The sequence below is a fragment of the Pyrgilauda ruficollis genome, unplaced genomic scaffold (assembly GCF_017590135.1).
Source record: "Pyrgilauda ruficollis isolate IOZ18807 unplaced genomic scaffold, ASM1759013v1 scaffold3, whole genome shotgun sequence".
NCBI classification, from domain to species: domain Eukaryota; kingdom Metazoa; phylum Chordata; class Aves; order Passeriformes; family Passeridae; genus Pyrgilauda; species Pyrgilauda ruficollis.
In genome coordinates, this window is record NW_024524377.1 from 9454983 (window position 1) to 9468365 (window position 13383).

Here is a 13383-nt window from a genome sequence, read left to right on the forward strand (position 1 = left end):
CAGCCCTCAGGGGTTTCAAAATAGGGCTGAGTTTTTTTCTTCCAGTCCTGTTGATAAATCACATGTTGATTAAGTTTGTGTTAGTTCTGTTTAATTTTTTTAAGCCTCTAGAAATGGTTTCAGAAGCTAATCTCAGTTTCACTTTATATATTATTTTAGACTTTGTGTTTCTTAAGTTGGAAAAGTCACACATCTTATCCCAGTTTTCCCCTTCTTAGTCACCTACTGATGAAGGTACAAGAAAAAAAAAAAAAACAACAAGCCAACTTTCGTAGATGCAGAAAAATCCAGAAAATTTTGAGGGTCTTTGTGTAACAGGAGGCGACATCAGTCCCTTCTCACCCAGTCTTGGCCATGCACATCACTAAATGTGTCTTCCAGTACTGCCTGTTACTGTGTGTAGTGTTGAATTTCAGCTTGATTTCCCCCTAGGACTTCTGCAATGCCAAGGCCTCCCACTGGCCTTCCGGAAGGGTGTCAATGAATTCCATTACTGGTTCCTAAGGTGGTCAGGTTTCAGTTCTTGTCCTACTGTGATGCCTTCCTGATAGAAGTGAAGGGAAGCCTTGAGCTTCTGAGAGGAGCACCATGTCTGCCTGCCTCCTTCCCCGTGCCTGCCTGCCTTGGAGCCTGTGTTGGGCTTTGGGTCCACCTCATTAACAAGTGACAGAGTGGCTGCTCACCTGTGTAGAGCCATTCCAAGCTGGCATGGGGTGGGATCTGGCTGGCAGAGAGCTCTAGAGCTTGCCTCCAGTGGTGCATCAGGCTGACCTGTTGTAAGGGGCAAGAATGCCCTACAGCAGAGGAATCTGCAGCCTTGCTTGTGGTAAAGACATCAGCAGCCAGTTTTATGACTGTCGGACCCACGTGGGTGTGCTCAGAGCTTGTTCAGTTGAGACAGTGGTTAAAAAGTTTTGTTTGTGTTTTCCCAGTTTTCTGCTGATGATTCCTTCTGTGTCTCGTCTATAAACAATTGTGTGAATGTACTTCCCTGTACTTTGCCTACTGAGCTCTTTTAAAGCTAGGTGCTGGTGGAGAGGTTTGAAGTAGAGCTGTCTTGTAGGCTTCTTCCCTTGCAAACAAATTTGTCCTTTCTTCTCAAAGTTAGGCATCTCCTTGTCACTTTGGGTCTAGCAGAAGCTTTGAGACCATGTTATGAATATTTTGAGAGCTCAGAGAAGGAACATAGCTCCCAATCGCTCTGTGTGGGCTGCTTGCCATTGTCTTGTCCTGCATGTGTGCCTTATGTGAAGTGGGTTTTTTTGGGTGGGAAGTGTGTTTCCCTGTTCATATATCTGTATGCTTATGGTGGAGACAGAGGGCAGGAGATGAGTATCTGTAACCAGTGGGTGCAGCTGTCTAGACTTCTCTTACCTGCTGTGGGATTTTTCCTATCATTATTGTGCCTGAAACTGGAAGTCATCCTCTGAATGCAGGATAGCACTGGCATGAGTCCTGAGAAAAAAACTTCAGTCTTGGCTAAGAACTGATGTGTTGAAAAGTACTGATAGAGGCTTTCTTTGTGTTACTCTTAATTATCATTTCTTTCCCATTAACTAGAGACAGATAATTGAAGCATAGCACTGGAAAGAGCATTCTGTAGGAAACAACCCTACCCCAGGCAGGGGATGAACTGATGACCCCATAAGCTTTCCTAGCTCAAATTTCAGTGGCTTTTCCATGAGGAAAGGACAGAACAAGGACTGAGAACACTTTGGGACTTTATATCTATTCTCTCCTTAAATAAAGAGAAGGCACACAGAATCTGTTTTCCTCAACACTGATTATGTTAAATAGGGCTCTCCATTACAAGTAAAGTTGCACTGATCTCTGGATAAATACGAGGGACCTGTAAACAGCAGGGAAAATTCAGTGAGCCTGGAATAAAAGTGTGGTCAGGCTGTGTTGACAGACTGTCATGGGAGTGCATGCCAGCCTGTGCAGGTGGAGCAGGATATAAAGCACCAGACAGCTGGTTGGAAATCCCAGCGATGGAATTTGGGAGGGCATCTGTCACACCTGCCTCTGAAAGGGTGATCACCTTGTCAGAAAGTAATAATTTGATACAGGAAGCTGCATTTAGGAGGCTTGAAATTTTTTGTTATTGATCCTTTGTAAAGAAGCTACTCTAGGACAGGAGCAGAGGCTATAGAGAGGTAATATTTTTTAATTAAACTGGCTGATAGCATTACAGAAAGCAAGAAGGTTTTAGACTATGGGCTGTGGCTGTTTCCACTCCCTCTTCTGCATCTCAGCCAGCCTAATAAAAGGTGTTGCCTCTCCCAGTAAATTTCTTTTGTAGCCTGACTAATTGTGTGGATAGTGTGTTAGACGCTGCTGCAGCCTTTGTAAGAAACTCGTTAACAGTGTGATTGTCTTTGCATTCCTGCAGGCCGGATTCGCACCAGGAGGCAGAGCTCTGGCAGTGCCACCAGTGTCACCTCTACGCCTGCCGATACCCGAGGCCGCAGCCGGGCTAAAGTCGTTTCCCAGTCCCAACGTAAGAATTGCTTTATTCTTGGGGGAGCAGAACAAAGAGTTATTAATGTGTTTCTCTTGAATTGCAGTAGCACCATCAGAGAATTGGGCTCACTTTGGACACGTGATAAAACGAATCCCCACCTAGCCAGGGTGTGCTCCTGCTCACAAACAGGGCCCCAAATCCCAGTGCTTAGTTGTGGCCTTTTTTTGCCAGTTGTGCAGCAGAATTTCGTGTCACTGTGATGTGTAGCTCTAAATGACTGGCACTGTGTCTTGCTGAGACACCCCCTGTGCCTGTAGCTGACTGCTTGCCCTGCCAAGCCTCTCCTGCTTATGTGACTCTATTTCTGTATGTGTGAACACGTGAGCTGTCTAAAATTAATGGGGGTTGGCATCAGTTGAAAATAGGACATTACCTATTTTGTGTAGATATGGGGAAAAGGGTTCTGCTTTGATTCACATGACACATCTGCGCTCTCTGGCTTCCTGGCAAGGCATGGTTTTCTCCTAGGAGCCACACATATGGTGCTGCTGCATATTTGTCATGTGTATCTGAGGAGAATTTTGTCACTCAGACTTTAAAAAGGAGCTGAGGGGAGAGATAAGCTCCCTATTATGAGGACCTTCAGCCAGAGATTGGGTTTGTGAAGGACCTGTCTGTTCTGAGGACTTGTCTTGCTTTGTACCCCTATTTGAAAGCCCTTCTCTGTTCATTCTTTCATTGCTTTGCTCTGTCATGCTGGAGGGTTGAAAAAGCAGTTTATAGCCTTATATTAGACTGGGAGATCTGCAGAAAGATATAGTATATTGGGCATGGGGCCAAATGGAAATCTTTACATTGAGGTCATAAGGATTTGGGCTTTGGGATCCTAATGTAAATTGATTTCTTCAGTGTTGAACCTAGAACTTATCCAAAGCCGGAAGTCACCTTTTTTCCCTAAACCTAGTTTGGTGAAAAATGGTCTGACCAGATGAGACAAGTCTCAGAAGTATTTAAATAATAGTTATTCTTTAAAGGTTTCAAAGATTGTGGACCTAATGTTCTATAGAATGCCTTATGAAGATTTCGGATGGTCAAATCTGAACCTGCTGCCTTGGTCTAGTTTGCTGAGTTTCCAGCCTAGCCCAACCAGATGTGATCTTTATCCTTAAACCAAATGTTGTATGGAATAATTTGCAAATGCAAATGTAGTGTGTTAGTCACAGGACCAGATTCTCCATGCCCACGCAGTGGATAACCATGTTGTAATTTCTCACACTGGGTTGGGGTGCAGTTTAGAGCAGAACTTGGGTCTTGGTTGACATTTTGCTGAGCAGTTGGTCAACCTTGGGAAGTTTAGTTGCATCTGCACATTAACTCACTGCATTCTGCAGAGGCTTTAGGAGTGACATGTTTGTAAATAAATCTGTCTGTATTGTGTATAGCACAAACCGCATGCTGAACGCTGTATTGTCTTGCTGTCTTTTAATCCACTTTTTGCCTGTCCCTTGGTCTGCCCTCATAATCAAGGATCCAGATCAGCTAATCCTGCTGGTGGTAAGAAACATTTTCCCTTTCTTGCTTTTTCACATTATTTCCTTCACATTTTTTAACTGCTAAGCTTTTAGCTTTCTTCATTCTCTCCTAACTGTAAGACTTAAAAAGCATTTTGTTGAAGTCATAAATCAAAATGTGTATGGCAGGGGACTTTGCTTTCTCCCACTAATGAAACATGGTAAGTGTCTGTTCTATGTCAAAGCTGGCTCACTGGGGCAGCTCAAACTTCAGGGGCTGAATTCTTCTCTCAGTTACTTCACTACATCCCTGCTGACTACAGTGAGATGGCTCTTAGGTCATGGTGCTGTGTGGAAGACTGGCACCTGTCACTTTGGGGTGGGGAGAATGGATCTGGCACCCTGTACAGTATTGGAGTATATTTGATTGGTTCAGAATAGCTCTGGCCAAGAAATTGGAGGGGGCAAGTAACTTTATACATGTGCTATGGTATTGTTCATGATGGTAATAGAGTTCCCTATCTTCTTACATTAAGACAGAAGAACAGTCTTCAACTTTTGTTGTACTCTAGTTGTAACAGTATTTGGAAATGAAATTTTTCTGAGATGTGAGATGCATTTCAGCAAGAAATCAGTGTGGATATTGGTTCAAAATATGAGCTTGCCTGAGTATGCTCTTGCAACCCTTTCAAATATACTTTTCCGGGCTGTTTCAGCAAATAAATTTAATGTCAGAAATAGTAATGGCAACAGCAGATTTTCAGGGACTCACATACTCATTTCTTAGAAGAAATGTAAAGTTGCCATGGACTATTCAAAGAGACAAGGAAAAACAAAACAGGCCAACTATTCAACTTGCTAAAATTTTTCATCATCTGAAAAATAAATAACTTAGGTTTAACCAGCCAGACCTAAGTAAGCCAGCATCCCTACGAGCGTGAGGCTCATGGGATTTACCCACTATTGTGTTCATCTGTTCAGATATGGTGGCTTTTTAATTTTCCTTCACTGAATTATTGCAGAAAAGCAATACCACCACTGCAGTGGTGCAGTGAGCTGCTTTGCAGCAGGTGACCTGTACCAGAAGCCAGGGCATTGCAGCACGGCTCTGCACACAGCCTGGTTGGTGTTGCTTTATGCGGAGGTGAGGTACCTGGAAATCTCTTGCTGCTGCAGCAAGGCTGCCCCAGCACCTCCACAAGCTCTCCTAAAGCCAGCTAGGCTGTTCATACACTGCAGTGTCTGCTTTGGGCTTGATCTTCATGGGCAGCAGAGGATTGCTGATGTCAGTGTTGATTGTCCACAGGCTTTCCTCAGTCTTCTTGAAAGCTCGTAGGGAACACTCCCATTAGTTTTCTGAGGGATTTGGATTAGATTCCTACATAGAACTGATTGTGTTCCAGTTTTGCTGCCAATGTGTTTAAAATCTTGGGGAGTTTTAATCGTTTGTTCCTCATTTCTGGTTCTCTCCTAGCTGGCAGCCGGTCTAGTTCTCCGGGTAAGCTCTTAGGAAGCTCCTATGGTGGCCTGAGCAGTGGAACATCCAGAGTCCAGCCAGTGCCATCCTCCTCAGAGAAGCGCAGCAAGATTCCTCGGAGCCAGGGATGCAGTCGGGAGACGAGTCCCAACAGAATAGGCCTAGGTAAGAGCAGTCGCTGCAGGGACGTGCTGGCCCGCGTGCCTGAAGGAGGGGCTCTCCTCTTGCCTGGGGAACTGTTCATGTTGCTGTTGTTCTTCTGAGTTTTTCAGCTGACAAGTTAATGCGATTGTGGTTTGTAGGAGAGTAATTTCAATTTTTCAGGTTGAGCTTATGGTTTCGAAGTAAGTCTGAAGATGTCATGATGTGTTTTCTGTTTGAAATTCAACATGAGCAATATTATTAGATCAGGTAGCAAGAACAATTGTGAATAACCATCAGAACAAAAAGACCTCATTTAAGCTTATTCCTAAAATGATTTCAGCAATCTTTACAGTCACATGGAATCAAGAGCAGAAAGCACCTTCTTGGATTATTTAAGAAATTTTGCATTTTAAATGGCTTTCTTCTCTCATCCTTAATATCCTGGAGTGACGTTCTTAGAACAGGTTTTAGACTTTCGTAGTAATTGTTCTGTTTTTGATACTCTCGTCTCAGTGACTGTTATGTAAATATTCAGTAATATTTTCTATTCTCAAATTTATCAGCAGACTTTTTTTTAAAATCAGGTGAGTAAATATCATATATATAAACTTTGTGTATCTGAGTTGAAGTGAAAAGATATTCAGTGTGCTGTCTGAACATTTTAATTTTTTAATATAAATTATTTTGTAAGTTTTAAGCTAATGTAGAAGAACATTTTAAATTAGACGGATTCTAAATTATTTTTGTCTCCAGAGACTTTACTAGTAGATTGAAATTGATTGAAATTGTAGCTTTACTGTTGGCAGTTAAATTTATAACTATTGCCTTAGCAATAGTTTTATGTTTACATTTGAGCTGCATCTTTATTTAGAGGAGGTCGTTAATAAAGAACTATTTTATTCATTCTTTCCAGTATACTGAAATGAGTTTGAGGCACCTGAGTGTATATGCCATTATGATTCGTAAAAAATACTGCATATTCATTGTGACTGCTTTTCCAAAATCAGTGTTCTTCTGATGTCTGATCTATTTTATGGGCTCTGTATGAATACATTATGCTTTTCTGTTCATTGCTTTTAAAATGTAAAGTGCCTCCCAAATACTAGAGGTAATTGTTCTGCTGTCACTGTGTAGAAGAGCATTGTTTTTTAGGAGGAAGCGAAGAATTGTGGATGGTATCATCACACATGCTTAAGCTGATCGTCATACTATGTGGTGTGATTTGAAACGTTCTTGAGCACCTGAAGGGAAATTGCCTTGTGTAGAATCCTCACTCTTGGGTTGCCTGCTTTCAGGTATATTACAGGAGCCTTGAATTCTTTTGAAAGAGTAGTTGGTATCATTTCTCTGATGTGCACCCTGAGAACATAATCAGTGCTTGTTCTTTGAGAGTGGGAGAGAGATCTGACATGTATCAGATGTGTGGCTTTCACCTATTCCCCCCACGTTGATGGACACAGCCTGGATTGAGCTGTTATGGGAACAGGAGTGTCTGACACTTTTCTGTTCCATTGCAGAAATTCTATTTATTGGATTTTGAAAGTTGTAATACTGACCCAGATGGAGATAGCTTTTGAGCTGTCAGCTATATACCATTATTCCATTGTACTTATTACTTTATGACATAGTAGCTAACAGTATTTTATGCTTTTTTATTGTGTTGCTTCAGTCTCTGTATTTCCTTGGTATTTTATTTTGTTTGTTCATTTCATTAAATAAACTCCCACTCACCTTGATTCCAAATACAGAAACCATCCCCTGGAGTTCTTCAGGCTCTCCTGGGGCAGTAGCAAAAATAGAGCCCTCTGCATGTGGATGCCTGTTAGCATCAGTACTTTACTGCTAGTTTTGATTTCCATGATGACTACGGGTATCCATGAAGTAGATTCCTTCTGCATGCTGGGAAGCTTGAAGAAGATTTTGTTTCCCTAGAGACAGCACAACAAGGCACATTCAGTGTTCTGAGGTCCTGTGTGGTCACCGATATGTCTCTGCTTGTAACACTTCATTTTTAAGCCTGCCTCTGCTATCTGCTCAGTGAGTTTTACTAGTGGTGACATCCTCTTGAGGAAGGAGGAGTGCAGTCCATTTAATCCTGAGCATTTCTTCGGGCTCCTTGAAGGAGATCATGTGCTCAAGCAGGTGATGTCCATTTCCCATGGATTGAAAATTATCAGCCTGAAGTTAATTCTCTTGGATGCTTTGCAGATCGTGTGGCACAGCTGGATCTGAAAGAAGTGAGAGATCCAAGACCGCCATTCTCCAAAAAGTGGAGCAGGCACAGCTGCCTGTCAGCTTTATGCAGCAGCACTCTTTCTGTTGGGGTTATGCTGTCTACATTTATTGGAAATCTTCAGGCAGTTCTTGACTTGCCTTGACTGGGTGTTCCCCACTGCAGAGCTTTCCTTTGGCTGTTTGGCAGAATTTCAGACTCTCTAAAATGCTGGTATTGATATAAGAAAGCGTCTGCTGATTTTTAGTCTCCACTTAAGAATCATTAAAATTCACACCCTAATAAAATACCAGTTTCTTCTGGTAGATTGGTAAACAGGGGCACTTTCATGTTCTGCTGGTGATATTTGCATCTGTTGGGTTCCACTGGCATAAGACTGCTTGATAGTGTGTTTTAATAATGGTGTGAGCCATGTCTACGTGCTCTGACTTTCCAGATGAAATTGGTAAAACTTGCATGTACAGTACACATTACAAAGTTGGAATATTATTGGAAACAACCCATCCTTGTCCTGTCCTAGACTTTCTCACAGCAGAGCTGGCTGTAGACACACTGTCTGCTTTCATGGTGCCTACTCCTCTTAATCCATTTTGCTACTCATTCACTTGATTTCTGTCCAGCTTTTGAGGGTTGAGAATTCTCCAATTGAGACTTGGTCTGTCTTCTTTGCCTTTGCTCCCTGCACTGCAGAGACAGCCTGTCACGGTGTGAGAGACTCAGCTAAATGGCAACACTGCTGGCCTTTACTGCTGGCAGTGTCTAAAGGACATAGTCCGAGTAGCTGATACAAAATCTTCTCTACACAGCATAGTGGTGAAAATGTGAGACAGGTGCCTGGGAGTCCACAGCAGACTCATCCTTCAGTTCTTTTCAATCCATTTTTTTTCCTTGATTTTCTTTTGTATCCAGTAACATGCAACCCTTTTATTTGACCATTAATGCTGAAGTACCCAGCGTTTGGCTTTGGGTGTTCTGTTTGCACAGTCAGTATTATGCTTCATCTGTAGCATTGTCCTACCTATTGTAGGACAATGCAGTTAAAGTGCATTTTCTTTATACTTCATGCTGCTGCTGTTAGCTGGTATGGAAGGAGAATCTATTGTGTACATCCACTAATTTTTGTAATCATTCAAATCTCTCCCTCTCTAAAGAGCCTTTACTGTTTTTAGTATGGTTGTATTATAGAAGAGATGGGCAGATCTTCTCTGTTTAAGGGAAATGACTGCTTGTGCAAACCTGATGTGAAGGCTGCCATTATTTACATCTAAGCATGAGACCCAAGAATGAGAAGTTTGCTTCTAGAGTATCTGCAATTTCAAACGAAGTATTTGTGTGGAGAACTTTAGTGTTACTTTTACCTGTAGTTCACCTGTCAGCTTTTTCCCTTGTACATCTGAGATGGGATTATTGTACTCATGGACCCTAATTTCATCCAGCTCTTGTAATTTAGTCTGTTTTATTTATTGTAAGACCATGTAACTCAGTACCATTAGACATCATGGTGATCTAATCAGCTTGGTTGATAGCTCATCTCACATTGTCTGACATCAGCGGTCAACCATCAGAACCATTAATTCGTCGCAGAGATATGAACTGGGTTTTGCAAAACTGGGAGGGATTTGACAGAACAAGAATCTGGCAGAAGTCTCTATTTGAATTTTAAAGCCTAAATATGAAGGTTTCTATTCTGTTCTGTACTGTTTTGCTTGAAGGACGCTAATATATTCATTTTATGTGAGAGCACTGAAGCACTGTAGAGGAACTTCAGCTTGAGCCTAGACATTTAAGTTCTGTATACAAACCAATAGAGATTTGTAAGAATATATATATATATATTCTGAAGCATGCAAATGACATTATTTTTATAAAAGTAAGGAAGCAGTCAAAGTATTAGCACATTCATGTTAGGCGTATGTACCTCTGCTGTGTTGTCAGCAAAACTGGCAGATTAGGTTTTACTCTGTGCCTGAGAAAATTCTTCAACAGTGATTCCTGAACACTTGAAATATGCTACTGCCTTTTTAAAACAGCAAGGGAAATCCCTGTTGTCATTAAATTCTCCTGACAATTAACTGCTAGTTTTTGCCCTAAGAAAATATAGTATTCTTTATCAGGCTTAAAGCTTACTAAATAACTTTCTGCAAACATTTTTAAAACATTCAGGGTCTCAAACATCTGCAAGCATGTAGGATCTTGTACAAGTAAAGAATATAGTTTAAAGCTCCCCTGAAGGGTGCATATGTCTCAAACTGTGTGCATATAAAACCATAAAGATAAACTTCTAAAGATGTCTAAGGAGCAGAAGTTAGTTTCTGTTAAATATCTGAAGCTACTGCTCTCTTCAAATTCAAATTACTTTTTAACTTGTCTTTCAGGTATTCAGGTTCTAAATATTTTTTCCCCAGTATCTTTTCATTGGAGAAAGATATCTCTGCAAGTCTGTGCAGTACACCTTTTTTTTTCCTTAGGATATTTGTTTAAAAAACTCTCCTTATGAAAGGCAAATCTATGTAAAAAGATCATATCAGTATTACTTACAGAAATTTTTGTCTGCTCATTTGTTCCAGAAGGGTGTTTATTTTAAAATGAAGGAAGAAATATTCCATAAGGGTTTCTTTCAGCCTCATCTGTTTTGCAACAGTAGAGCTTCCCTAAATGATTGAAGATTCCTGCTCTACTTGAATAACAAAACTCGGATTGCTTAAGAAAAAAGCAGACTGTCAGCCAGACATTAATGCTGCTGAAATTTCACATCCAAACACAGCTCAGCATGTAAGGTAGTTGGTTTTGTAAAGAGCCTGAGCAGGCTGCTACAAATTGTAATTACTAATGTAATAATTACCATAACTAACAGAACTGTGACTTGACTTTGAGCTTTCTGTCCTCATTAAACTTGTTCACCTTCTCTGAAACTCTCCATGCTGCATGCTAGCACGGAGCAGTCGTATCCCCCGACCCAGCATGAGTCAGGGGTGCAGTCGTGATACCAGCCGTGAGAGCAGTCGAGATACAAGCCCTGCTCGGGGCTTCCCTCCACTTGGTGAGTACATGTAGGCATTGGAGCTTTAAGGGTCAATATTTTTTTTCCTTTTTCCCTTGTTGTGATTACCCTTTCAAGACACTGCTAGGTGGAATGAGCTCTTTTCTGTCCTCTGGATTCCTGACACTCCCCATTTCCAACCCTGTTTTTTTTCCCCTTCTGTTTTCTTCTGCATGCTTCAATTCTGGTTCTCAGCATTTCACTGTTAGCAGGGACATAGCTTAGTTTGTACTTTTGCACTTTTTAGTTTCATTGAATCAGCTTGTATTGGGCTGCTGTGCTTTGCTTAATAACACTGATGGAAATCTATGGGAGGGCAAGCCTGGATTTTCTAGGTCACAGTGAAGTAGTTTTGTAGCATTGTAGGCTGTTGTTGAGTGACTCAATTATTCATGATTTGATTTTCTTACAGCTAGCTACAGTTACAGTATATAATTTCTATCCTGAATCCTCCAGTGGAGATAGCAGCTCTTTTTGTAGAGGTTTTACAGGACAGTCAATCATCAATTAAGTTGCACATGCTGTAGGAAACTTTGTCAGGCAGTGTAGAACCAAGGAAAGACTGAGATTTTAAAGGAGCATCATTAAACTGCAGTTAAAGTGTACAGTACAAATAGAAAATCTCATTTCACTTACCTTATGCAGAAATTTTCTGCACAATGCTGAATACAGCAAGATAGTTAATGTTTCTGATCAAATGCCATATCATGTGTTCAACCAAATACATTACTTCTCGTATCAAAACTTGTCATCTCAGACATGAAATATAGTTATTTCCAGACCCTCTTCATTTATGTAGTAATTTAATGAAGAATGGTGTTATGGTATCTATTTTGCACATAGTGACAAAATACAGTTGTATGATGTAATGTGTAAATAGAACAGAGCACAAGTTTTAATATTGGAGAAGCTTTTGGGTTCAATGACTTTATTATATTGAGCTATAAAATAATCTGTTTACATTAATATTTCAGCTTCTGGTGAAAAATGGAAGGAGTTCAACTTTGCATTCATAACTTGGTTCATAGCTCTTTAAGATAAATAGATGAACATTTTATTGATTAAATGAAGGTGATTTCATACCAGATCTAGAAAAATACAGTAGATCTACAACTGTAGCTTATTTTTATAGCTAACCTGCTTAGCTTCAAGTTTGGATGAAGCCTTTTTTCTCCAGCTAAAATGTATAAGTAGGCTGGATTTCCGTGTTAATTCATCAGTGTTCTATGTCACTGTGCTGTGTTTTGTTTGTTTTATTAAAAATATAGTCATTGAAGTACTGTCTTGAACCCTTTCTGAAAAGCAAATGCAGTGTATCAGGACCGTGGTTGATGTGAGCTTTGTACACTTCCACTGGTGCTGAGTCTGACTCTTAGACTGACTGTAAAATCTCAGTTACAGATGTGTGTTATAGTGTTTTATTGTGAGGAAATTGTGAGGAAAGAGTAATCTCATTTTAGCTCTTGATTTTTAATTACCTGAAGAGTAATGCATTTCTAGAAATACATTGTTAATTAGGTCATAAAGGTTACATGGGGAGGAAATACCAATGCAACAACAGTAACACCCAATGTTGTTGTTACCCTATTACCTTTTTCTTGTGTTTTTGTAGAAATGCTTTAAGATCAAATGTGTTCATGAACTTGTTAATTATGTGGTGTGTCATTAATTTCAAAGAAATTTATATATGTCAGTTTAAGCCAAAACAGTGTGGTTCTCTTACAGTATTTTTAGAACCCAGTTAATCTTGCAAAAATGTAAAGGTAGTATAATCCTGCTGTTCATAGTCTGGTTTTGTTTATAATGATTAATTTGTATATTTGTGAATTATATTTAGAGTAACTAAATGGAAATGACAAGATTGTTGCATTTAATGGTATGGTCAGTGTCAGCACTGACATCCTATTGTTTTGGGGCTGCAGTGCAGGCATACATGTCTGTATGAGTCCTGCTTCCTAAGTTAGTAAAAACAGTCAAGAGTGAATCTATATTCAGCCTCCTCGCAGAGATGTGGATTTCTGAAATGTTTTTGTTATTCTTGTTTCTCCCTGGGCCTTGATTTTGCTGTGGTGTCCACAGGGGCACAGTGGATGGCTTGGGGGAAAGCAGTTGTGACCTACAAACATTAATTGTGAGGTTCAGTCCATAATCCTCCACTGATCATGCAAATCTTTCATGAGTTTACGTATGTTGTCAGTGGGATAGTACTCTTGAATAAATGCATGGGTTCTCCATGGCCAAAGGCCATATTGCATATAGCTTTTAGTGAAGCTCTTGAAGTCAAAAAATCCGTAAATTTTATTTTTCTCACGTTGCTGATTTTTACTTCATTATATTAGTATCTGTGTCTTTGAATGCTTTACCTTAAACAGAAGATGTAGAATTTTCTGCTGCACATTTACGTGCATAATTGACAAAGCCTGTTTGTATTGTAAGGTGATTCTGCTTTATTTTTTCAGTTTCTTGACAGTACTAGTTATGATGTTAAAGCAGCAAGGCCTTCAGTGAGTCTGT

General features: G+C 40.3%; 1 protein-coding gene across 15 annotated transcripts in view; it reads left to right on the forward strand.

The window, feature by feature from the left end:
- CLASP1 (cytoplasmic linker associated protein 1) overlaps window positions 1–13383 on the forward strand; it is a 171885-nt gene that overhangs the window by 98736 nt on the left and 59766 nt on the right. For all 15 annotated transcript variants that reach the window (XM_041472830.1, XM_041472831.1, XM_041472836.1 and 12 more), the window contains 2 exons: window positions 2393–2500; window positions 5450–5617. In XM_041472830.1, the coding sequence (XP_041328764.1) occupies window positions 2393–2500; window positions 5450–5617 (276 nt within the window). The remainder of the gene's footprint in view (window positions 1–2392; window positions 2501–5449; window positions 5618–13383) is intronic.